This window comes from Mus pahari, chromosome 4 (assembly GCF_900095145.1).
Source record: "Mus pahari chromosome 4, PAHARI_EIJ_v1.1, whole genome shotgun sequence".
Taxonomy (NCBI): domain Eukaryota; kingdom Metazoa; phylum Chordata; class Mammalia; order Rodentia; family Muridae; genus Mus; species Mus pahari.
In genome coordinates, this window is record NC_034593.1 from 27,085,768 (window position 1) to 27,112,517 (window position 26,750).

Genomic DNA, 26,750 nt, shown 5'->3' on the forward strand with positions numbered 1-26,750 from the left:
TGTGTGTGTGTGTGTGTGTGTATGTATGTGTGTGTATTTATTGATTTATTAAGAAATTCCAGTAATTAAAGGAAAAATTTTAAAGTAAAGTACACAGTTGTGTGTACTATGTGAGTGCAACTAGAAAAAAGCAAGATGTTAGAGAGTTTGAAGATTTAAACTGCATCTTAGTCAGTTTGTAATTCTCTCTGCTGTGCTCTGCTTCTGTTGCACACAGGACTTTATGCCTGTGCACTCAGTTAGCCCTTGACGTGAATGAAGTTCTGTAATGTGCATGGGTGGGTTTTACACGCAAACAAACCCAAGCCACTTTCATGTGCATGTAAATACAGGGACTTGAACACAAGACATTTCTGATTTCAGTCTTCATGGGAAACACTGTTATTGTAAAATTAACCTTCCTTTTTGAGCATTTTTCTTGTGGCTTTCAGATAGTGTATGTTCTATTTTGTTTGAATAGGAGATATTTAGTAAAAATATTTTTTATCATAGTCACACTTTACAAAATAATGCTTATGGCTCTAGGATTGGACTGATGTCAAACGGACAGATACTGAGCTGATTGCCTGCTTCTTTCACACTTGGTCATCTCTGCTCTGCCTATAATATGTATTTGTTTCTTTGACAGAACAGGCTATATGCTTAGTACCAGGGTGTCCAAAAGTACTTGATTAATCTGAGCTGACATATTTATGTACAAAAGTCTTATTCTGAAGCACTTAAAGCCAAGGCCTTCATATGTGTTCACTCTCAAGTGGGCATCTGAAGCTTAGTTTTGTAGCCTGGCTGAAGACTGTTCCAAGGTGTTGACGGAAGTCAGAGGCCAGCTGTGGAATGAGACCCTAGGAGCCCAGAGGACATGTAGCCGTGGTTTAAACCAAATGCTAGTAATGCAATGTTTAGTAGCATTTTTAAAAGAAACGTTTTGGATAATTGGAATCATCTTCTAATATCCTTATAGCCATCTGTCAACTTTTTCTGCCAACATTTCTGGAGCCACTGGAAAATTGTTCTATCTTAAAAGATTTCCAGCAGAGTTCCTCAGTGCCTTGAAAGATGCATAAAAAGTAGATACCTGTTCACCTTCCCCAGTATTAAACGGAAGGACACACCCAGTCCATCCATAATGCACTTGCAGCCCAACCATGAGGATAGATGACTGGCATCCGGGACCCATATAGAAAGCCACGCAAGTGTGAGCCTGTTCTCCTGCAGCTGGGAAGGTGGAGCCAGGCAGGTCCTTGAGTTTCACCTAGTGAACTCCAGCTTAAGTCTTAAAGTAAGGTGAAGAGATTGAGGAAGACGCACTGACCTCTGGCCTCCACATGTGCCTGCTTAACATACCTACAAGTATACATGCACGCAGATGGACATATGTACATCACACTGACATGCTCACAAAAAAATAAAATAATAAATAATAAATGTGTTTGAGCGACAGGCTGGCCACTATTAGTAGCCACTGGATTTAAGGGATATTACTGCGAGCATCCTAATCCCAGTTTTGAAATTTCCCAATGTTTCTTTTATGGTTTGGTTTGGGTTGTGTTTTTTATTCTGGAGAGCGGGTCTTCCTATTCAATCTTGGCGGCTGGCCTAGAATTTGTTACGTAGACCAGGCTGGCCTCCAGCATGTAGAGTTCATAGATCTGCCTCACCCTCCTGAGTGCTGAGATTAATGTGTGCCACTACACCCAACCCGTACTCTTTCTTAATCTTTGAAATGTTTATTGTTGTTTGTGTAGGTGCACCATGGTGCATGTGTAGAGTGGTCGGAGGCTGACTTTGTGGAGTTAGTCCTCCTTATATCTTTACCTGGGATCCTGGATTGGACGGGTCATCAAGTTTCTGTGACAGGTGCTTTACCCACTGAGTCATCTTAACAGTCCTGTTCCCTTGATTTTTATTAACCTGCTCAATCAACCTCTCCCCCCAACCCCCCTCCCCTTTGTTTGTTTTTTTTTTCTTTTCTTTTCCTCTATGTGTGCACTTGTATGTGCATGCACATGTAACTGATGTGAGGGGCCACCCGCAATCTGCCTATTTTATGCCTCAAAGGTAGGGCTCAGGCCAATGCAGTATAGCTAGCCGGCGTGTGCTGGAGGTCCTCTCCACTTTCCCAGGCACCTCACCACCTGGATCTGAAACCTGCTCTTCATGCTTACAGGGCAAGCAGTTTAATACTGAGCCATTCCCCAGGCCCTCTTTATGTTTAAGATGCTTAACTCTCCATTTCCCAGAATACCAACTCGGTAATATTCCTAATTGTTTCCTATGTTATATTAATTATGCCCAGCTTTCCCTTCCCAATCCTCTTCTACTTACTTTTTACACTGACAAGGAATGGTGACACTTTGTTCTATACCCATTCTGAAGTCTTTGCTTTGATTATAAGAAGATTTTCATAGCCGGAGTGATTAGTATTTGCACTTAGGTGTTTAAATGTTTCTGTTTACAACCAAATGGAATACTGTTGATGGATTTCTTCTCTAAACTACATTGGACATTACAGTAGTATTCTTAGTTCTTAGTGGCCAGGCCTCAGGGTTTATCTTTTCATAGACACCACTTACAGCTCAAAACTGCTGGGTTTTGTTTTGTTTTTTTGTTTTTTCATTTGAAGCATGATTTTAACTTTCCTCCTAAAGTTCCCACTTACTTGCCCTTTTTTCTATTATGAAAATTGCACATATTCTTCAACATGTCCTGAGTGCTACCTGACTCTAGTCAAAACTTCCGGTTTCCCTGAACATTTTCTCCTTTGGCTATGCAGAGTCTGTCTTCACTGTCTTCTAGCTTAGACTTACTATAGTTTATAATTAATGGGAAATATAGCTGCTTTTTCTCCATTTTTTATTTTTCTTACTTAGACTTTTGACCACTGTGTTAGTTCCTACTAGTCCCAATGTGTGGTATCCCCCTCTTTCTTAGGCTCTGCCTTTAATTAACTTGAGGCCATTTTCTGATTAAACTTGGGGATTGGTTTAGGAAAAATAAAGCTTTGAGAACCTCATTGTCCAGAAATACCCTGTTTGTTTTTCCTTTTATCGGGATAGTTTACTGGGCATAAAATCCCTGGTCTGGCTGTTTTCCAGCAGGTTTTAATTGCAGCAGTCTTCTGCCCTGTTGCTGCCAGTCAGACGTTCATTGCTTGTCATGTCTCCTCTAGAAGCTGGGCCATATGTTGTCTGATCTAGTTTCCTTTTGTTGTACAGTCTTTCCCTTTAATGCCTTGTACCAATCTTACCTTTTGGAGTTCTGGGGAGTAATAATTGTTTGTCCAGAGCCTGCCTGCCTTTGTTTCTACGAGGCTGGGGTATCCTTAATAGTTTTTTATTTGGCAAGTCTGACAGGTGAAATGTTGTATCATTTAATTTGCATTTGTACATGAGTATAGATGAGGTTTTTTTTTTTATTAGCCATTTGCATCACTTCTATGAGCTCTCAATCCATACTCTGTGTGTCTCATTTTTATTTATAGTTTCTACTTCTGTCAGTTATGAGTAGCAAGGAGCTTTTACTTGTTTGCACTTTGTTTTTCCTTTAGTATGTCCCTCCTCATGGAGCAGTTTTCATCTCCATATGCTGTTACATTTGTTCCTTTTTTTTTAGTTTTATTTAGGAAGATCTTTTTTCATGCATATTGAAAAGCATTATTTCATGTTTTCTTACAGTGTTTACATGGTTTTATTTTTACACAATTTATTCAGAGCAGGCTTTAGTTTAATGTAAAGTTAAATAAAAAAAAAAAATCATTTCTTTTTCATATTTTGAAACAGTCTCACACTATAGTCCAGACTGGCCCACCAAGCTTGGGATTACAAGCACACACTGCCACATAGGCCCCCTGTGCCCTGCTGTCATCCCTCCAGGGTCTGGCTAGTTCTAGGTGGTCTTTTCCTTTTTTTGAAGTGACACATTGAATCTTTTTATTTGTTTTAAAGCATTGTTTTAGTATTTATTTTATCTTCAATTATGTGTCTGTATGTACATGAGTGCCAGTGCTTATGGGTACCAGACGTATTAGATGCCCCTGGAGCTGGAGTTACAGGCAGTTGTGAGCCATCTGATGTGGGTGCTGAGGACTGGACTCTGGTTCTCTTCAGGAGCAGTACTCAACCACTGCGTCATCTCTCCAGTCCCAGTCATTTTCTCGTGGTGCTGCTGGGGGGTGGGGTGGGGGTGGGGGTGGAAGAGGAGGAGGAGACAGTGTCTGGCTGTGTTGTCCAGGCTTGCATATGATCTTCCAGCTTGAGCTGCCCAAGTGTCTGGGGCTACAGACGACCTCAAGCCCAGCTTGGTAGGAACTGTATCTCTTCACTGTATGAACTGTACTTTTGTTACATTCTTTTATTTATTTATTTATTTATTTATTTATTTATTTATTATATGTAAGTACACTGTAGCTGTCTTCAGACACTCCAGAAGAGGGCGTCAGATCTCGTTATGGGTGGTTGTGAGCCACCATGTGGTTGCTGGGATTCAAACTCTGGACCTCCGGAAGAGCAGTCGGGTGCTCTTACCCACTGAGCCATCTCACCAGCCCCTTTTGTTACATTCTTAAATCTCTGGCTAGATCCTTCTCCATACTGCTTCTATTTTTTTCTTGTTTTCTTTGAATTTTTTTAAAACACTGATGACAGCATGCTTAATTCTACAAATATTATTGGTTATTGTATATGCATTATATCAGTGTATAAATCATCTTGGGGAAAGTTGATGTTTTTGTAAATTTATATCTTCTGGCTCAGAAATGTGATTTTATTTAGTCTTCTGTGCTACTTTATAGCATCTTATTTATTTATTCGTTTGTTTCATGATAGTCTGGCTGGCCTGGTATTATATATCCCAGGCCAGGCTCTAATTGTTGGTGGTCTTCCTGGACACTGGTATTAGAGGAATACAGTTCTTCATCTTAAAGGAGTAAAAAAAGTGAGCTGTGTCACTTCAGTGGCTGGTCAGTTCTGCCAGAACCACTGATCAACAAGTAATCACGTTGCTTCAATTAGAGATGCCTGGTTCTTCCTGTACAAATAATTTGTATGTGTGTGTGTGTGTGTGTGTGTGTGTTTTGTGAGTCTCTAAGATATGTTGAAGGTGACTTGTCAATTTACTCTCCTCTCAAGCATTTAGTATACTAAACATTATTGTGGAACTCCTTGCATAGAAATTGACATAAGCAATATGCACTCAGAACTACATACCAGCTTCACTAAATAGAAAGCTGTTCCTGGACTTAGTGAATAATAGGTGTTCCATAATAGAGGACACAAATTCCTGGCAAGAGTGCAGTTAAAGAGCAACCAGCAGCAGTGTTTGTGTTGGTGTACAGTGCTGCTATTTACAGATGCCCCTTCCCATGCGCATCTCTGTCCCTTTTGACTGCTCTTTTATATCCTCTCCAATGCACCACATGTGTGCCTGGTGCCCACAGAAACATCTGATCTCCTGGAACTGTAGTTATAGACAGTTGTAAACTGTCATTTTGTTGTTGGAAATCTGGTCCCCTAGAAGAACTGCCAGTGTTCTTAACTGCTCACCAGCTTTCTAGCTTCAGGTCTAATACTTTTAAATTCAATATCAAAACATTGGAGCATAGACAAAGAATGCAAGTTATTTGTTACTGTGTTACATCAGTTACCTATAGTCCAGTTTTTCCATGGAGTCCTTGTTCCTGTCTTAGGGTTTCTGTCGCTGTGATAAAATATGATGACCTAAAACAGCTTGGTGGGAGGAATGGGTTATTTCACATTTCCACATCATAGTCCATCATTGAAGGAGTTCAAGGGAGAAACTGTAGGCAGGAACTCAGGCAGAAGCCATGAAGGAGTACTGCTTACTGGTTTAATCCTTGTGGCTTGCTCAGCTTGCTTTCTTATAGCACCCAGGACCACCAGCTCAAGGTTAGTACCACTCACAGTGAACTGGGCCTTCTCACATCAGTGTTCAACCAAAACAATGCACTGCAGGTTTGCCCCCAAACCAGTCTGGTAGGGACATTTTCTCAAATAATTCTTAACTTGTGACAGGTTGACATTAAACTAGGCAGCAGTGAGAAACCTTGCTGGCAGTCTTTTCTGTCTTTGTGTCTAGCCTTCTAAGCATCCATCAGAGCCATCCATGAAACTCTACTGAGCAGGACTCTTAGGCTCTCCAGAGTTTTCTGAACCTCTCCCACAAACCACTTCCAAAGCCTCTAGGTCATGTGTTGTTTTGAATGTAGCATTCTCTGAAACATTCCATCCTGCAGGGAAGCTCCTTAAACTGGAAGGTAAACATTTCAGAGGAGCAGTCCCTGAAACTGACCAGATTCTCTAGGTCCCTCCCTGCCAGAGTAAGCAATCAAAACCGAGAGTCCCTCTTAATCAGACTGATAGAGCAGAGCTGCAGGGAAATTCTCAGACACGCTACAAGAAAAGACTTGATAGGAGACCAGCCACCAGGAAGAAGCAGAAACCAGCCAAGCTACCACTAAGAGTGTAGACCAGCTAAGACACCTGGAAAGGATAGTCTTCAGTATGTTGAGCTGCAGGCTGTGCAGTGTTCTGCAGGTTCCCAGCTTTCTGAGCTGTCAGCTTGCTGGGGTGGTCTTTAGTGATGCAGCTGTCTTTGAGTCATTCTGCTCCTTTAAGTAACTGCTCACTCATATTCTGTAAGCAACCCTAATAAAACTCATTGGTTCACCAAGTTGGACTTTGGAGGTATCTCTACTTTTGGTCCCTATCTGAGGTGAGTGGACATGTGTTATATGTCCCTAGGAAAAGTTTTGCCACACAGTACCGGTTATCATGAGGCCCAGCAATAAATCTCACTTTATGACATCATCAGAGGTCCAGCCCTTGTCAGCTTGGCATCTAAACTTGTCTCTGCACACCGTCTTTATTCTCCAAACAAAGGCAGTAGCAAGTCATACTTACACAACGAAGACATCCTTATTTCTATAACTAGTCACAAGGCCAGAGTTCCTGTGTTTAATTGTGATATTTAAATTTTCCTGAGGGGGCTTTCTATTCACCTCTGATGGAAAGGGCAGCTACAGCCCAGAGCAACAACCTCATCCTCATCCTGCTAGTGGTAAGCCAGTGAGTGTACTGGGGTTACAACGTCTGGGAATACACAGGATGCTGAAGCAAGAAGGCCACCACAAGTTGAAGACCAGTGTGAACTGCATAGTAATTTTAAGGCCATTCTGGTCTACATAGTGAGAACTTGTCTCGAAAAAACAAGCAGATTAATAAAAAATTGAATCTGAATTTTGTTGTCATGTCTCTTGAGAGTTTCAGCTTCCAACAACAACCTGAATGATATCTTTCTAACAACTAAACTTCCACAAGCTTAATTTGCCCTTCGATCAAATAAAAATGGGACCAGGATAATGTGAACTCATTATTTTCTCTGGTTTCTGACAAAGTTTCTTTTGCTGTAAGCTGCATTTTCTACTTTTTTTTTTCCTTTTTGGTTTGTATTTGTTTTTGGAATTACTTGTGAGTTAAGAAGCCAGCCCTTTAGTACATGTTTCAGAATGTGTTTTCTCAGAGTCCCAAGGACTTTTTCACTTGGATCTATGGTGCTTCTACCAGACCACTGTCTTTAGCTTTTAATTAGCAAAGTTATCTTTTGGCCTTTATATAAAACTAGCTTTCCTTTATGTAAACAATAACCAATCCTATAATAACGGAAGATAGGAGTCCAATTAAAATCAGCAAGTCTTGTACCTAGATGTAAACTTAGGCCTCAGCAGAACATCCATAAACAGATTTCTCATTAGGCATGGTAGCACATATCTGTAATCCCAGCTCTTGAGAGGTAGAGGCAAAAATAATAATAATAATAATAATAATAATAATAATAATAATAATAATAAGTTCAGGGCCTGGACTATGTGTAGCTTATGGTTGCTAACTATAATGGTTTCTAAAATCCTGAGTGGGCTGAAGAGATGGCTCAGTTGTTAAGAGCCTTGGCTGGCCTTCCATAGGGCTTGGATTTGATTCCCAGCACCTACATGGTGCCTCACAACCAAGTGTAACTCCAGTTTCAGGGTCATCTGATACCCTCTTCTGGGTCTCTGTGGACCAGGACACAGGTGATGCACAGACATACACACAGGCAAAACACCCACACATGGAAACCTTTTAAAAATTGGTTTTAACTGCCGATAAGTAGAAATGCAAACTTGGCTAGTAAACTGCTTGGTAAAGTAGTTAGTCCAGGCTGGGAAAATAGTTCAGAAGTTAAGAGCATGTACTGTTCTTCCAGAGTACCCAAGCTTGCTTCCCAGTACACATGTCAAGGTGGCTCACACCCATCTCTAACTCCAACTTCAGGGGCATCTGATGTCTCTGGCCTTTTCAAGTGCTTGCAGTCAAATGCACATCACTCACACACACACACACACACACACACACACACACACATCTATCTATCTATCTATCTCTATCTGATCTTAAGTCTGTTTCCTTAAATGGCTGTGAATTAAAATATTCTCACTCAGTATCAGCTGATTCTGCTTGGCTTTGTTTTTGTATGTAACAAAGCATTTTTGCAGTTTACTTGGACAAGACTTGGGGTTCGCTTGGAAGGTAAAGACGATTGGCATGGTAGCAAAAGGGAGTAGATATGGAAAAAAAAAATGGTCCCCGTTTATACAGACAAAACAAACTGTGCAGGGAAAGGTTGGTCCTATGAGACTAGAGCTCAGGGCGGTTGAGATGAAGGAGGGAGCATGAAAGGGCCCAGTGAGGTCACACTTTGGGCCTTCTGTGTGCTTCAGTTCTTTGTCAGCCAGTTGTAGTGATGTCACAGGAAATGAACTGTGGAGGGAGAGACCGTACTGTGCCTTCAGGGATTTTTGCCTTAGTTCGTCCTGCTTGCCTAAAATTATTCTCTGCCTGTCGGAGATCCTTTCCCTGCTGTAAATCACATGCATGAGCACACACCTGCAGGAAGGGTTTATTAGGGCTCACAGTTTGAAGTTATATGTTCCAGTGGGGGAGATGATGGTGGTAAGAACTTGAGACAATGGTCACATCCTGGCTATAGAGCCAGGAAGCAGAGATTATTGTTAGTGTGCAGCTCACTGTCTCCTCTTTATTTAGGCTGGGGACCCCAGCCCATAGAAGGCACTTCTAAGATGGTTTTTTCCTGTCAATTTGTTTAATTTAGAAAAGTCCCTTACCAGAGCTTGGTTTCCATAGTGATTCTAAATTCCATCAAGTTGACAATCAAGGTTAACAGTCAAATAAACTTCATTCTATAATTACTATATTTTGCTTTGCAGATTGTGTGATAAGAGCTGGAACTCTACATACGAGCACACACACAAACACATACTTCCCAGCAGTATTTTTGGTTTTTGAGATATATAGCCTTGACTAGCCTGGAATTCCCTCTGTAGACCATGCTGACCAAACTCAAAGAGATCTACTTGCCTCTGCCTCCCACATTCTAGGATTATAGGTGTGTACCACCACATCCACCTGGCAGCACCTTTTAGAATGGGTTAAGGATTGCTTGTTGAGTGAGGGACTGGTCACTTCTCTGATAACTCTTTCTGGCCTAGTAGTGATTTTAAAAAAGGACTGTAGCTCAGTAGCAGGGTACTCACTGAGCATATGAGAAGCCTTGGACTCAATCTTTAGCACCACAAAAACAAAAAGAATAATGGAAGTACTAACAGTTATGCTGGAGACTGACTGTGTGCTGCCGTGGGGCGATCCAGAGAACTTAGTGCTTTGGGTTTCTGTTGGAAAGTGAGGGTGGGGCTACAGTAGCTTTGCTTTTTATTTACCCGCCAGTGCCTTTAACCATTTTATTTTGTGGAGTTGTCTTTAAGAGGAAGTGTAGCATATGAGCCTAGACATTTTGCTGTTGTTTACCTTGGTGCTGTGCACTGAACCCGGGACTGTGCCAGAAGCTTAACCAGAGCTACCTTCTCGAGCTGGACCCTAGATAGAGGAACATCTAGCGTCATGGAAATAAGTGTTTAGTGTTAGACTGTTCTGCACATGTAGTGTCGGGACTTTGTAATATGTGCTCTGGTAGGGAGAAGAGCCGGAGTTTTGTCCTGGAAAGATGACATCCTGACAAGAGAAAAGCACAGCACTGAAAATAGCCAGGCTGAGGTCATCTTCCTGCCATCACACACCAATACAGAGGACAGTGACAGCAAGAACAGGCAGAGGACAGCTCTGATGGTTTTGGAGTATGTGACAGAGAATAGAAACATTCTGCTCATTTTTCTCAGGAGAAGAATTTCTTGGCTAAATTGATGGGATTTAAATACTAAGATTCATATTCTGATCAATGAAAAGAATGTTTCTCTCATTTTTTTAACTCTGGGCTAATGACTCATGCTCTTCTCAGAATTGTGCTTTTGTGGAAACTAAAGCACAGTTGTAAATACAGCCCTGCCATTTGGGCTGTTGCGATAGCCTTGTGGGTAGACTAGTGATCCAGTTGTAATAAAATTAAGTAATTATTGTAATTTGGAGGATTATACAATGAAAATAGAAACTATCAAGTATTTTCATCATTTAGAGCTCTGTGTCAAAGGAATTTCTTTTTAAATTTTTGTTTGTGATACTAGGGAGCAAACCACGAGCCTACAGCACTGCTCTGCAAGTGCTCTATTGTTGAGGTGTGTTCTGGAAATTAACTTTGGAAATATTATAGAGAGAGTGCACCCTTCCTCTTATATGCTTTAACGTTGTCATGTGACTGTCAAATGGTAATGATACCATCTGATCCGTCGGATCACTAGTATTAGCTAGGTGAAGTTGAACAGTTTCACTTAAGCTTTTATACTGTAATTAAAGAATGGGGTTTTGAATGGGCTCTTGATGCAGGACAGGTTCCATGATTTGTCTGTATTTGACGCCATCAAGATACTCCATTGCACGCTCATGGGTGTGATCACCAAGTTGGGTGTGTGCATGTTAGGCTCTGCCTGTGTGTTTAAGCTGGAGACTTGGATTTCTTTCCTGCAATCTTTGCATCCTTCCTTTTTGAGTTACTCTTTAGCTGCTCCTTTTCGAAAGTGCAACATTACCTTTTAGAGTTCTCCACATCTTACTTGAGTTTCAGCAGAAGTCTGCTAATGAGCTATGAGAGGTGAAACAGTTGCTATAACAGCATAGTGATATGTCAGTGAGAGGGTTTTCTCACATGACAGATTTTTTAAGAGCAAGCATTTTAACTTCTGGTTTGGTTAACAGTCTGCTTCAGTTGGTTAGCTTCCCATCAACCAATAAAGATGAAAGTATCCAGGCTGGAGAAATGGCTTAGTGGTTAAGAGCACTGCTCTTCCAGAGATCCTGAGTTCAATTCTCAGCAATCACATGGTGACTCACAACCATCTGTAATAGGATCCAGTGCCTTCTTCTGGTGTGTCTGAAGAGAGCAACAGTGTACTCATATACGTAAAATAAATAAATCTTAAGAAATAAAGATGAAAGTATCCTACCGACATGGCCATAGTGGGGTTGCTTAAGGATGGCTCCACCAGTTAGTTCATCAAGGTACAGAGCTATCATTTCAAAGTAATCAGTGCACTGTCCATTAACAAGTCCAAATAAACAGTAAACAATTGAAAGGGAAATAAAAAAGACTCAGTCTTCACATCGATGCTGCTGTTATTCATAGAACTCCTCACACCTGGCTGTGTGGTGCTTGTACTAACAGTAAGTCCCCACCCTCTGGCTGCACAACCATCTGTTGCTTTACTTCCCAACAGTTCCCCCATCACCTCACGTTTGCTCTAATGAAATGCCTGCAGACAGCAGGCTCACTAGCTGGTCAGTAGTTGTCTATAGTTGAGTTTCTAGTCATAACTAATGTGATAATCTGTCGCTGCCAGGAAAAGAGGCAGATGGCAGGCAGTTAGAATATAGAGAAACTTTGTTGTTCTGTTTTGTTCTGGCTCGATCTTATCTCAAACTCATGATCCTCCTCCCTTAGGCTCCACAGTGTTAGGATTGCAGGCATTTACCAACACACCTTGACCAAAAGAGAGCAAATTTTAAGGAATGTGTAATATTGTTATTCTTGAAAGTTTGATACATACATACAATACAGTGTATTTTGGTCGTATACATTCATCCCCTTCTCCTTCCAGACCCCTTACCCAAGGCCCAATCCCTTTCAGCTTCACGTACTCTTATTTTAGGGAACTTACCAAGTCTAGTTTGTGCTGCTCATACACTCAGCTGACCACCAAACATGGTTTACTTACCAGAGGCTACACCTTTAATGATAACTGACTCTCCCCTCCCCCAGAAGCCACCGGGTATCAATAGCTTCTCAACTAGGGAGAAGGCTGTGAGGCCCTCTCCCCTCGGCTAGAATGTGTACTGGCCTGATCGTGTGGAGGCCACCCTAGCTGTGATGAGTTCATGAGATCAAGTGGCCTGACATGTTCACTGTCAACCTGTCTAGCTTCCTGGGGTCGGAGGAGAGAACAGTGTACTGGCTACTTTTATGTGTCAACTTGACACAGGATGGAGTTATCACCGAGAAAGGAGGTTCAGCTGGGAAAATGCCTCCACGAGATCCAGCTGCAAGGCATTTTCTCAATTAGTGATCAAGTGGGGGAGGGCCCATTGTGGGTGGTGCCATCTCTGGGCTGGTAGTCTTGGTTCTATAAGAGAGCAAGCTGAGCAAGCCAGGGGAAGCAAGCCAGTAAAGAACGTCCCTCCATGGCCTCTGGATCAGCTCCTGCTCCCTGACCTGCTTGAGTTCCAGTCCTGACTTCTTTCAGTGATGAACAACAGTATGGAAGTGTAAGCCGAATAAACCCTTTCCTCCCCAACCTGCTTCTTGGTGCGGGAATAGAAACCCTGACTAAGACAAACAGCTTTAAAACTAAAGTTTTTATTACATTTTATGTCTTTTGTTCATTGTTGTTATTGTGAAAAATAACTAAGCAAATGTAAAATTTCATGTTTATCAGAGTATAATCTGAAACAAGTGAAACATTCATGTAAATAGACCTTTATACAATTATGCCATGAATTGGGTCTGGGAACATTGGTTTGGGTCAGTATGACATACAAGATGAGCAGGTTAAGACTAAACATTTAGTGGTCAGCTTTAGTAAAATAAAATTCTAGTGTATTGTCTATTTGCCATGTCTTTTTGTAATAATGTCAGTATATGTCAGTAGGCAGGCGTAAGAGGAGAGAGTACTTAAAAAGATTATAGCTCCTGCAGCCTCTGGGGAAATGGCTTAAAGCACAAAGGCTGAGACTATGATTGGGACAAAAGACATCAGCAAGGGTAGATAAGAACTAGACAGAATGTCCAGGAGCTAAACACTAATGTGAAGAGCAGGGATACTCAGTACTTGTGGGGCCAGACCTCCCCTTTCTAATCGACTTCTGGGTGGAGAATTACACTGGTGAGTTTATTTTTACCAAATGCCAACAACTAAGGGCTTCCCACCTGGGATGAATGAAATAAAAAGCAAGGGTTTCCTCCTGTGTGGGTTGGGGCTTATTTGTGTGTAAGTACATTAGATGGTTTTTGTTTGGGCAGCAAACTAGCCTGTTCTTTCCCATGTCAAATTGATAGATATATTTGAGAAGCACTCCATATTTTTAAGAAAATCCGTTTTGTTTGATTTTGTTTTTAGAGATTTTATTTTTATGGCAAATTAGATGGTTCAGCAGGTAAAGCCTAGCAACCTCGGTTCAGTCCTTGGGACCCCACACAGTACAAGGGTATCCAGATCACTAAACACGTGCTCACGCCCAGATACATGCACAAAATGAGTGTAATAGAAAGATTTATCTTTTGATGGCGCGCGCGTGCACGTGTGTGTGTGTGTGTGTGTGTGTGTGTGTGTATACTTGAGTGCAGTGCTCATAAAGGCCAGAAGAGGCCATTGTATTTAAGATAATTGTGAACTGCCTGCATGAATTCTGGGAACCAAACTCAGCTCCTCTATGTATACCATCTGCCGCCACCGCCTTTTCCTCCTCCTCTTCCTCTTCTTCCCCTTTCCTTCCCCCCTTACCCTTCACTTCCCCCTCCCCATTCTCCCCTCTTCCTCCTCCTCTTCTTATTTTAATTTGCATGTTCTCTTTTATTTATCTACCTATTTATTTTAGCGTTCTGCTAGCATATATGTCTGCGTGCCAGGAGAGGGCACCGATCCCATTGTAGATGGTTATGAGCCACCATGTGGTTGCTGGGAATTGAACTCAGGACCTCCAGAAGAGCAGCCAGCATTCTTAACCTCTGAGCCATCTCTCCAGCCCCTGTATGCATTCTTAATCATCTCTCCAGCCCAACAAGTCTCTATTTGAATCACTTACCAGTAGGTTGTTTTCTTGTTGCAAACCAAATTGGTAGTACTCATTTACACCTTTTCCTTGACCTGGAAGTATTGCCAGATCAACATTGTGATTGCCAACAGTACAAGAGAAGATGTCTGTCACTCAGTTTTGAGAAACACTTAAGACAATGCTCTGAATGTTTTCCTTTTCTCATCGTGGTGTGTGTGTGTCTGGGAGTCGGGGGTTCCAGGCACCAAAACCATCACTGCCATGCTATTTATTCACGCACAGAAGATCGGAAACTGTTGGAAAGAGGGAGCCATGATGGAGCTTTCTGATAATCCTTGATTTTTCTCCCCAAATCTTTTGGCAGCTTGGCAGATAGTACAGATAAATCTGTTACTGTTTGGAATGCTACTAAAAGTATGTTCCAAAACAAGAAGAGCTTCTAGTGGAGCATTCTTAGATACAAATGGGTATCTATACTGTGTCTGCTACAATCTTTGATGAAAGTTGCTAGTTCTGTCTTTGTTGAACCATGCTAGGCCAAACATCTGTGGATGTAAGCACATGTGCAAAGCAGACAGCCATAGATAGGCTCAACTGAGAATCCTATGGCTGACCTAAACTTCTCTCTTAGTGTACTTAGAGACACCAACATGCTTTTTAATGTCTATAGATGTGAGAGCATACTACCCGGAGAGCAGCATTTGAATGTGAGCTCCAGTAATGAATAAGTTACATCCTCATCTCATGATATAAAGAAATAGAGCATCATTTTAATAAAGAAAGATATGAAGAATAGTGTGAAGCAAAGGAGACAGGAACTGTCCTGACTGAGGAAGTTCCCTACTAAAGCAGAAAGTGACCACGTGCCTCTGCTTTCGACAAGCCTAGGTCATACACATTGTAACGATGCCATTTGAAAAGTCTGAGGCTTCCAGAGCACTTACAGGTTCCTGTGTCATTAATTCTAGGTATTGAGGATCAGAGCTGTGGTCACTCTGGACTTTGTCTGGACTGCTTAGCTTTTGCCTTGTACCTAATCCTTCCTATCCACTTACCAGTGCATGCTGCTTTTACAGACAAAGCTGTTAGTAAAAAGGAGTCGGAGAGTTGAAACAGTACCGAAGAGCAAAGTAGTAATGTCATTTCTAATGGGAAGTATTAGTTACTCTTTTGGGTTCTGGGTTTTGAAATCATCATTTACCAAGTCTTGCCTGATGCTGTGCGTGTGGCTTTCTGGAGTTGCCTGACTTACCCTTCATTTCTGACTTGCTGGTCTTTGTTCCAGTGAAGCTGGGATGTTCTCCCTTGACTGTGAGTCTTGGTTTCTTTCCCATTGCTTTGTTAAATACCCTGACAGTAGCAGCTGAAGTGAAAAAGGTTTATTTGTCTGGCTTATAGTTTCATCATGTAGGGAAGATACAGCAGCGTGGAGGGAAGGCCAGGTGACAGGAGCCACAGGCCTACTGGTCACACAGCATCACCATGCAGGAAGCAGAGAACAAACAAGAAGTTGGGCCTCCCCAGTGCCCCACTTCTTTCAGCAAGCTGGGGGCCAAGTGTACAAACACATGAGCCTATAGGAGCCATTTTCTGCTCATACCACAACACTATCCTAGGACGATGGGAGGAGTAGTCTCTAGAAACCTCTAGGTCACATCCTGAGGAGAGCATTGTGTAATTAAAATCATGCGCTAGTACCAAGTCCCCCTGGCTTCTCTGCACTCTCCTCATAATTGGTTTCTTCAGCCTTCACCTGGCCTGTTCTTCCTTCCCTGCTTTTACTTTGGGGATTGGCATCCAATCTAGGCACCTGCTATGTAGGTACTACATCTCAGAGCTCTGTCTCCAGCTGCCTTAGCCTCCTTTGGAGTTTATATGTTAGTTTGCCTTAGTGTACACTGAAATTTGATTTTGCTGTTGTTATTGTCCTTGCATTTTTGGTTTTGTAGGGAATCAAACCAGAACCTTTTTTTTTTTTTAAGATTTATTTTTTATTATCCGTAAGTACATTGTAGCTCTCTTCAGACACTCCAGAAGAGGGAGTCAGATCTTATTACGGATGGTTGTGAGCCATCATGTGGTGGCTGGGATTTGAACTCAGGACCATTTGGAAGAGCAGTCAGCACTCTCAACCACTGAGCCATCTCACCAGCCCCTCAAACCAGAACCTTACGCGTGCTAGACAAGTACTCTTATCATTAAGCCACACTTTTGGCTTATAAAATTAAATTTTTCTACCCCTCATTTCAAGATATGGTTCGTATAGTAGTTGTGTTTTTTAAGTTCATAATTTTTTACCTAGCAACTTAAAACCAGTATTACTAATTTGTATTCATTAGTGGCTCTGAAGTGAAACTGGTTTTGCTATCACATTAGAATCTTTTAACCTGCCTGTTCGGGTCATGGTCCTAAAAGTCTATATTTTAGCTGGATGACCTGGTTAGTGCCCTGTTGGCAGGAGGGTCAGCAGTTCAAGGTCTTTTTTTTCTACATAGTGAATTCAAACCCAGCCCGGGTGACATGAGACCCTGTAAAATCTACATTTTATACACACTGTTCACCTAGATCCTAACTGTCATTATTTTAAAAATGTTAACACACAGACACTCCTAAGCCACCTATTGACCTCATCAGGAAACTTTGATTTATTGCTGTAATAGTCACAAAAATATATTTTTATAATGCCTTTTATAGTTCTGTGAATGTGAATTTAATATGAAACAAATTGTAGCCCTTAAGAGTTTAGAGTTTCCTTCATATTGTCACGAGAATTTGATTTCTACTCTACAGATCTTTGTGTGTCATTGAAAGACTGTTTTCTCATGGTTAGCTTGTAAAGGTCAGTGAAGGACAGCATTCTGAAGGAAGTGGATGGAGCATCTTTTCAGAGCTTGTGCATATCACAGCTGTCTCTTTGGATTTCTTCCAGCTAACGCCCAGTGGCTCTTAGAAAAAGGAAATCTTAGAGGCCAGACTGGGGCTCAGAACTTGGTGCTGAAGGACACTTGCTTCCCAAGAATCACCCCTCCATGGGATTGTTTATAATTAGACATCCCATCCCCATGCAGCTGGCCTCAGAGCACTCTAATCTCTTTAGAAGCCCTCAGCCTCTTGCTTACCATCCCAACTGCCTGCTTTCGTCCAGCCCTTGATGTTTTCCCTGGAGTAGTTTCTTTTTCCCCACTAATTTAATTAATTAATTTACTTTCCAGTCCTCCCCTCCTCCTAGCTCCCCCTCATGGCTCCTCCATTTACCTTCCCCTCCCCTTCATCTCTGAGAATGGGGAGGTCCCCTCTGGATACCAACCCACACTGGCACCTCCATTCACTGCAGGACTAGGTATATCCTCTCCAACCGAGGCCAGACAAGACAGCCCAGTTAGGGGAACAGGATCCACAGGCAGGCAACAGAGTCAGGGTAAGCCCTTGCTCCAGTTGTTGGGGGACCCACACGAAGACCAAGATGCACATCTGCTACATATGTGCAGGGGGCCTCCTGGAATAATTTTATAGTTTAGTTTTCTACTTAATTTTCTATTGTTTTATTGCTTTGTTTGTTTGTTTTTTCTATTTTCTGTGTCACTTTTCCCAAAATCCTGGAAAAGTCACAATCTAGTAAGAAGTTCGGCGTGGTTATAAATTACTTTAATGAGCGTGTAAAGCTACAATATAAACACTACAAAAGGCTGTGGTAACGTTAAGGAAAGGATTAATTAACTCAAAGTGTTTACAATAATCTTCAGCTAGGGTAATCAGACTATTGAATTATTAAGCATGTTTGAATCACATTGCTTCTGTAGCAACCCACAAGGACATCTCCAATTCTTCTGCTCTAAGTCAGACTAAAGACTCATTTGGAAATTTAAAGATGTGGAAAATATATTTCTATTTTCTGGCTAGTAGCCAAATAAAGAGATGTAATAGAGATATAAAACTAAATGCTGTTTCCCATTGACTTAAGAATAATTGTAGGAAGTACCTTGTGTATGCCAATACATAAGAATCAGAAATACATAGTGGCTATTCAAAAAATGTTTGCACCTTCTGCATGTGTAGACCATGTAGGTCCAGAAAATACAGGGCGCTTGCTTTAGCACTTGTGGCTGTTGAATGCATAAGCCGCCAGTTCAGACAGCATAGATGTACCTACTCTTACAGATAGATGTTTCCAGATGGTTTATTTATTGCTCATGTCTTTCTGATGCAGATAGAATATATATTTGTAAAAATATGTCTTAAATATTTATTTCTAAAGTCAGAGATAGTCTCTGCTTTGTTTACCTGTTATGTAAACTCCCAGTCTACAATTGGGTAATAGTTTTGCTTCATAGTCTGGAGTATGACATGAGTAGTAGACGGGTGTGCTGCAGTGACCAGGCAGCTGGCACGAGCTGAGAAGTGACTGTCCTGGGGTAGTCCTCCGGTTCTCACAAGGCTTGCCACGGGCTATGGGGCAGAACAGTGGTTGAGCTTGTTAATGAGGAGTGTGACTCACCAACAGAGGGAATAAATTACATATACGTGCTTTTAAGAAAATGAGACCACCTTAATGGAACAGTTTATTTACATTAAGTAGAATACTAGGGTAAGCAAAGTCAATTTTCTTTTTCCTTTCTGTCTTTGTTTTTCAGGTGGACATAATAGCACGAACCTAATATAGCACATGAGACATTTTGGTAGGAGTAGTTAGTTCAAGGTCAGCCTAGGCTAATAAGACCTTTCCCTCAAAAACTCTTTGTCAGCCGGGCGTGGTGGCACACGCCTTTAATCCCAGCACTCGGGAGGCAGAGGCAGGCAGATTTCTGAGTTCGAGGCCAGCCTGGTCTACAAAGTGAGTTCCAGGACAGCCAGGGCTATACAGAGAAACCCTGTCTTGAAAAACAAAACAAACAAACAAAAAACTCTTTGTTGTATAAGAATTGTGAACCAATGGACTTTTCAGCAACTTATCTCCTTCTGCAGTAGCGTGTATCTGAGTACTATGAGTTTGGGGTCCGCTTAGTTTGCATAGTTAGTTAATGGCCATCCTGGGACTATATAATGAAACTTGGTATAAAAAGCAAAGATAGAATGCTTGCATGTGTGGGGCCTTGGATTTAATCTCCAGCAGCCTCCTTAAATGAAAGTCCACTTTCTAATGTTACATCTCTGATCTTTGGTTTACTTACATGTAGAGTGTTAGTGCCTACATCCCAAAGGATTATTGCCAACATAGCAGTGAAGTGTTAGTTGTAAGGTCCCTTTGCCTTTTCTTCATGTGTGAACTCTGGGATAGCAGTTTTGTTCTGAGTGAGGTTGCCATGAGAAGGCAGAAACCACCAAAAAAATAGAAAGATCTATGTACTGGTTATTTCTGTGATGCTAGTCAGCCCCTGTTTTCCAGAATCTTCAAGGGTTTATGGCTAGGATCCATGGAAAGAGAGTTAGATTGTGAAAAGTCTGCTACCTATAACCATACCATTATACAGCAAGCCATAAAATCAATAACCTGTCTATCTCGTTAGCTTTCCCTTTTTTCCTAGAAAACAAATGAGATTCTGGGTTATTGTGTTTACTAGGTGTTCAGTGATTCTGTGATGTGGACTTCGTAGCACTATTAAGTAAAGAAAACCATAAACAGCTGCTGTGTTAAGTGTGGCTTGTAGTTTAGTTTTGTTTGTATTTTAACTTTTTTATTCTTGCAGAAAGTCAGGACTCATTTGGCATTTGTTTTGGGGGGAGGAGTTAAATGTATTTTTAAAACTTTCATTTAAGTTACAGTTCAAATGCACAGTTAGTAATTGTGCACACGGATTTCATTTATCTGGGTTTTTTTTCTAGGCGGTGAATTTCCTTTTAAAATAGAGGGGATACATGGGACTCGATAAATAGTTAGTGGTAAATGTGCTTGTCCTACAGCCATGAGGACCTGAGTGAGCACTGCCCCACGGTAAACCACACATTACGGTATAGTTTGGAGAGCAGGAGATGATCGGCAGATCTCTGAGGTTTGCAGGCCAGCCAGCCTCACCTACTTGGTGAGTTCTAGGCCATTGTGAAACCCTTATAAAATAAAGTGGAAAATAATTAAGGAAGATAGCAGTGCCAACAACGGTTTCCCCACATACCAGTGCATGTATACCTGTACACATTTAAATAAAAGCATGAGAGACAAAATTGTTACATTTAAATCTGGTTGCTCCAGTAAATTTGAAGGATGTTTTCAACTTTGAAAATATATTTTTCTTATATTTAGTCATGATTTTCCAGTCTTTGTTTCCCAGGGCATACAGAAAGCCAATGATTGCAGGGTTCCTCTGCCTTGCCACCTTTGATGTGCTGTCACTGTGGAGCACCTCATGATCATTTGTCCATCTTTGAGAACTGCTGTAGTACAGATATCTAAGTAGGTTGGGATCTTCGTCTAGGTCATACTGCCTTATGATGGAAGATGACTTAGAAGATGCAAACAGAATTGAAAGGGGACCATTTAGATCGTTGTAGTAGTCTCTATCCATGGTATTGAGGGTAGGAATGAAGCTGGAGGGGAAAACTAAGTAAAGATGCTTAGGACGGATAGTTAAGTTAGATGTTGGCGAACCTGAAACAGGATGGCAGGTTTGTAGATTGTGTCATGCCCCTTCTTTCCTTCCCTGTTTAATTCCCCCCCCCCCNCNCTTTTCTTTTCTTTTTTGTCGAGACAGGGTTTCTCTGTATAGCCCTGGCTGTCCTGGAACTCACTCTGTAGACCAGGCTGGCCTCAAACTCAGAAATCCACCTGCCTCTGCCTCCTGAGTGCTGGGATTAAAGGTGTGCGCCACCATACCCGGCAATTCCTCTGTTTCTATACTATGTTCTGTAGGCTGTCTTCTCTCCCTACTTCAGTTGAGTCAGTTGGGCACTGTTTATAGAATCTGTTCACCATAGCTTTTCTTCTGCTCTGGAATTCAGAGTGTAGTTATTATCACACATACCACACGATTTTCACTCTGAACTTCCTCTAATGAAGGCCAGGGGAGGACATCTGTCTCATTCTTCCTACCTTCTGTGGTGGTTTGAATAAAAATCACCCCCATTGGCTCATAGGGAGTGGCACAATTGGGAGGTGTGGCCTTGTTGGAGGAAGTGTGTGTGTCAGTGGAGATGGTCTTTGGGATTTCAAATGCTCAAGCCAGACCCATTGTCACTCTATTCCTGCTGCCTGCTGATCTAGATGTAGAATTCTCAGCTACCTCTCCAGCACCAAGTCTACTGGCATGCCACCATTCTTCCTGCCATGATAATAATGGACTAAACTTCTGAACTGTAAGCCAGCCTCTTTTCCTTAATAAGAACTGCCATGTTCATGGTGTCTTTTTACAACAATAATACCTAAGACACTACCTATCTAGCACCTAACATGGTCCTGGGACAGAACCACACCCTTGGTGAGAAACCAGTATCTCTAGCTCCTATGTGCTCGTCTCATGTGCCACATGATAGAGTGACCACATTAGTAGGATGTCTGGGCCTTTTCATGTGTATGAGTACTTCATCTGAATGTATGTCTGTGCACCATGCACATGGCTGATGCCGATGGAGGCCAGAGAAAGAGTGAGTTGGATTCCCTAGAACTGGAATTAGAGATGGCTATGAGCTTCTTCTGTGGGCTAGAAACTGAACCTGAGTGGGGTCTCTTCCAGAGCATCATGCACTCTTCCTTGCTGCTGTTCCCTCCCCCCCCCCCAATACCTTCTCACTTGGCATCTCCTGTTTGACTTCTCAGTCTCACTGAATGGAAGAAATCCTGAAAACAGCAGGAAATTGCCTTCTGTTTTCTCTTTAAGAGGAGCCTTGGAAGGTGTGTGTGTATGGGGGCTGGGGGCTTGAGCACTGGTACATTGTCCAGATGTGGTCAGAGGACAGCTCTGGGAACTGGTTCCCTGTGAGTTCCAGAGATTGAACTCAGGTCATCAGATTTCCATGGCAAGCACTTTTATCCAGTGAGCCATCTCAACTGCTGTAAGCTTGTGTATTTTAAAGGTTTTAATGGCATCTTCCAAATGAATCCCCAAGACTGCTGTCATCTAAAATGGAGAGTCTTTTGAATCCTATAATGCTTAACAATTTTAAAAATATTATAAGTACTTAATCTGAAGTGGGGTGACACAGAGAGTTAACCATAGGTCCTTCAATATCTAAAACAGTCCATCTCAAGAATATTAAAAATTGGCACAGCTTAATCACCATGCTTCAAGGAAAATAGTTGATGATATTTTGTTATGTAACAATATACTTTAAAAACCAAATTGGGGGCTAGGAATGGCACCAACCTTTAGTCCCAGCACTTGGGAGTCACAGGATAGCCTGATCTACAGAGTAAGTTCCGGGACATCCAGGCTACACAGAAGGAAGCCCCGTCCTGAAAAAATGAAAACCAAAACCAAAACAACTGAGCCAGAGCGGTGTCTTTTCAGTTAAGAACACTTGGGGCTCTTGAAGAGGACCAGAGTTCACTTCCTAGCATTCACATCAGGCAGTTCACAATCAGCTGTAACTCCAGCTATACCTGTGTGAATTTGATGCTCTTCTGGCCTCTGCAGTTACATGCGCACACATGCAAAAATAGAATACCTTTAAAAACAGAATGGACGCCACTTATGACCCCAACAGTCAGTAGGTGGAATTGGAAGCATCGGAACATCAAGCAAGTCTAGTCTCTGTTATATTGAAAATTCGAGGCCAGACGACTGTCTTAGACCTTCTCTCAAAACCCCAGAGAGCTCTGAAAGTATCACTTAGGCAAAACACCCAGCCCCTGCCAATAGAAAGGAAGTGACGGGGACTAGAGAAATGGCTTTCAGTTAAGAATGTATACTGCTCTTTCGGAGGAACAGAATTTATTTCTATCACCCACATCGGGCACTTACTACTGCCTGTAACTCCAGCTCCAGGGGGGGTCTGTTCCCTCTGTCCTCTACAGGTGCCTGCACTCACATGTACACATTAAGATTTAAGATGGAAAGACTAAGCCATTTACTTTCACATTTACTGCATATGTTGGGTGAAGAGAAAGGAGAAGTATTTGGATTTTTCTGGGCTGTACTTATACCTAAATAAGTATGGATCTGTTGCCTAAAAGCTCTGCCATGTCTGTGGCACCCTAAAATGATGGAGTGACAGTGGTAACAGTGGCAGAAGCCATCTTCATGTATGCCAGGCAAGTGCTCCACTGCTCCATCACATCCCTAATCTGTTGCCTGCTGCTTCTTGAGACATACTTGCTAAGTGTTCCAGGCAAGCCTTGAACCTGCAAATAAATCCTCTTGCCTCAGCCAAAGGAGCTGAGGTTGCAGGCCGGCACCACCAGGCCTGGGGAGATGCTAATTTCAGGTTGGGTTACAGCTTGCTATTTCATTCTGTACATTGCTTGGTTTTTATGAGACCCAGCTTAGAAAACCTATTCAATATTTTAAATTTTTCATTAAATCTAATTAAATGCATGTTATTTTTTGAGTGTCTTCTGTAATAAAATCTTTGTAGCCTAGTTTAGAGCAGCCATCTAGATTAAAACACATAAGTTACTACTGCTCTGGTTAGTCAGACGACAGGCCGAGAGCATTTACACCTCTCAGGGCCGTGCCGTCGTCAGTGTGTGACCAGGAATTGCTTCTCTCTAACAAGTGTTTTTTCTTCTTTTGTTCAGGGCACTATTTGGGGACAGCCATATTTCTGACTCCATAAGGTGGTTTTCTATGTAAAGGTTGCAGAGGGTCAGAACAATGCCTCCACGACCATCTTCGGGTGAACTGTGGGGCATCCACTTGATGCCCCCACGAATCCTAGTGGAATGTTTACTCCCCAATGGAATGATAGTGACTTTAGAATGCCTCCGTGAGGCCACACTAGTCACCATCAAACATGAACTGTTCAAAGAGGCCAGGAAATACCCTCTCCATCAGCTTCTGCAAGATGAAACTTCTTACATTTTCGTAAGTGTTACCCAAGAAGCAGAAAGGGAAGAATTTTTTGATGAAACAAGACGGCTTTGTGACCTTCGGCTTTTTCAACCCTTTTTAAAAGTTATTGAACCAGTAGGCAACCGTGAAGAAAAGATCCTCAATCGAGAAATTGGTATGATATAATTTTCAGCTAATTGACACTGTCATTGCTAAACTGCAAATAACTATGATGCCTCCTTTTATTTTATTATTAAGATACTTTGAATTATTACCTTTGTAATCTTTGAGTAGATTTCTATTTAAAAATATAAAGTAGGGTTTTTGTTTTTGGTTTTTTTTTTTTTTGGTTTTTACTACTGAGCTATAGAACTTTGTAACACTTTGATCTTCTGTAGGGTTTTACTTAAGGGAAACAATTAGTAAGAGGACTTAGATTTCTTATTAGCCAAGTTTTATTACTCAAAAAAGTTGATAAAGGTCCTATCATAATCACAATATTAATGCATATATGGGCAATGCATATAATTAAAATGCTTGAGGCCTCATCAACGTGTTTTGTTTTTGTTTTTGTTTTTGGCTTTTCATGACAGGGTTTCTCTGTGTAGCCTTGGCTGTCCTCTTAAAAATGGATTTATCAATTTTTTTATTAATTCATAGAAACTTTTCTTTTGTGCTTTTCTAAATGTGTGTAGTTCTCAGTTTGTAAAAACCACTTCTGCCTTACATTCTTTATAAACATCATATTTTTTAGGTTTCGTTATTGGCATGCCAGTGTGTGAATTTGATATGGTTAAAGATCCAGAAGTCCAAGACTTTCGAAGGAACATTCTGAATGTTTGCAAAGAAGCTGTGGACCTGCGGGATCTCAACTCGCCTCATAGCAGAGCGATGTATGTCTACCCTCCAAATGTCGAGTCTTCCCCAGAACTGCCAAAGCACATCTACAACAAGTTAGATAAAGGTAAGGAGGCAGTCCCCGCAGCGGGCCTTGTGTCACTGCAGCTGTGCTGATCGCTGCACAGTTGCCTTTTGCTAGCTGGATCATGCACCTAAGACACGGGCTCCTGCACCCGGAGAGCTGAGTGTGGAGTAATGACTTCTGGATAGCGGGCACTCCTTCTTACTGACTCACCCGTTGCTTATCTCACTGACACTCAAGAACTGAGTTTAGAATTCACTGTTGCATAGAATGCTAACAGAATTAGAGCTGATTCTCCTTGTAAAGTTTAATGTGGCGTTAAGCTCAGCCATGGGTCCTTGTGATCCACTCCAAAAGGAGCCTTGGATGTTGTGTCCTTAGGCAGATCTTTACCTCTCGTTAGATTAACTAGACATGGTTTCTGGTTGTGCTTAGAGGAACAGTGAACACTTCTTGAAACTTGTCTTCAGAGGAATGAAACAGACACAGCGATGCACCTAACGGTGTGTTTCTGTTACAGGACAAATCATAGTGGTGATTTGGGTAATAGTCTCTCCAAACAACGACAAGCAGAAGTACACTCTGAAGATCAACCATGACTGTGTGCCAGAGCAAGTCATTGCTGAAGCCATCAGGAAAAAGACTCGCAGCATGCTGTTGTCCTCTGAGCAGCTGAAACTCTGTGTCTTAGAGTATCAGGGCAAGTATATTCTGAAAGTGTGTGGCTGTGACGAATACTTCCTAGAAAAGTACCCGCTGAGTCAGTACAAGGTGAGTGGTGGCACCACACCAGAGCTGCATAGCACAGAGCTTGGATGATTAATAGTTAATTTTAGGAAGTACCATTTGTAAGCTTATTTTTATTAGTATACTGGAATTTTGCTTAATACTGATAGTGAATGCCAGCTAAGTCTTGTACCACTGAGCTATATTTATGACATATGTGTATTTTATGTGTTGGCTCATATTCACCCCTATTGGGATGAGTGAATTTCCTTACACCGGTACACTGATCTCCTTGTTCTCAGCCAGTCCCTCGTCTGTTTATGTTTATGTTTAAATAATGCAATTATTTTAGAGTTGGAGGATATAGCAGTCACACTAACCACAAAATACTCATTTCATGACCTACCTGCCCGTAGCAAGGATGTGGGGACAATATTAAAATAGAATCTTGGTTTGTTACATTTAGTACTAACCTTCCTTCCTTTCCCTGTTCACTGAATAATCCAGACGAGAAGCAGTGGTAGCATACACACACCAGTTACTGTTTAATAAAATAGACACTGGCCTTTAGTTGGTGATAAGTGGGAAAATAGGGAGTTATGATGTGGCTAAAATCCATGTGTAGGGGCCAGCACGATGGCTTAGTGCATAAAGGCACTTGTTACCAAGCCTAATAAACCTGAGTCAAATCCCTGGGACTCATATGGTGGAAAGTGAGAGCCAACTTTGGGTAACCTGTGAACTTTATGCACTCTCTGTGACATATGCATACAAGTACACATGTACACATACGTACTTGGGCTCTCTTAGGCATGGGAAGATAGAGTAGTTGGTAAAGTGTTTGATGTATAAGTGTGAGGAGGACCCCAGCACCTCATAAAAGCCAGGTGTGGCAACCCG

The 26,750-nt window shown here is 41.7% G+C and overlaps 1 protein-coding gene across 1 annotated transcript in view; it reads left to right on the forward strand.

The window, feature by feature from the left end:
* Pik3ca (phosphatidylinositol-4,5-bisphosphate 3-kinase catalytic subunit alpha) overlaps window positions 1–26,750 on the forward strand; it is a 68,768-nt gene that overhangs the window by 15,603 nt on the left and 26,415 nt on the right. Inside the window, exons 2-4 of the mRNA XM_021195283.2 lie at window positions 23,950–24,377; window positions 24,957–25,166; window positions 25,645–25,895. Of these exons, the coding sequence (XP_021050942.1) occupies window positions 24,026–24,377; window positions 24,957–25,166; window positions 25,645–25,895 (813 nt within the window). The 5' untranslated portion in view covers window positions 23,950–24,025. The remainder of the gene's footprint in view (window positions 1–23,949; window positions 24,378–24,956; window positions 25,167–25,644; window positions 25,896–26,750) is intronic.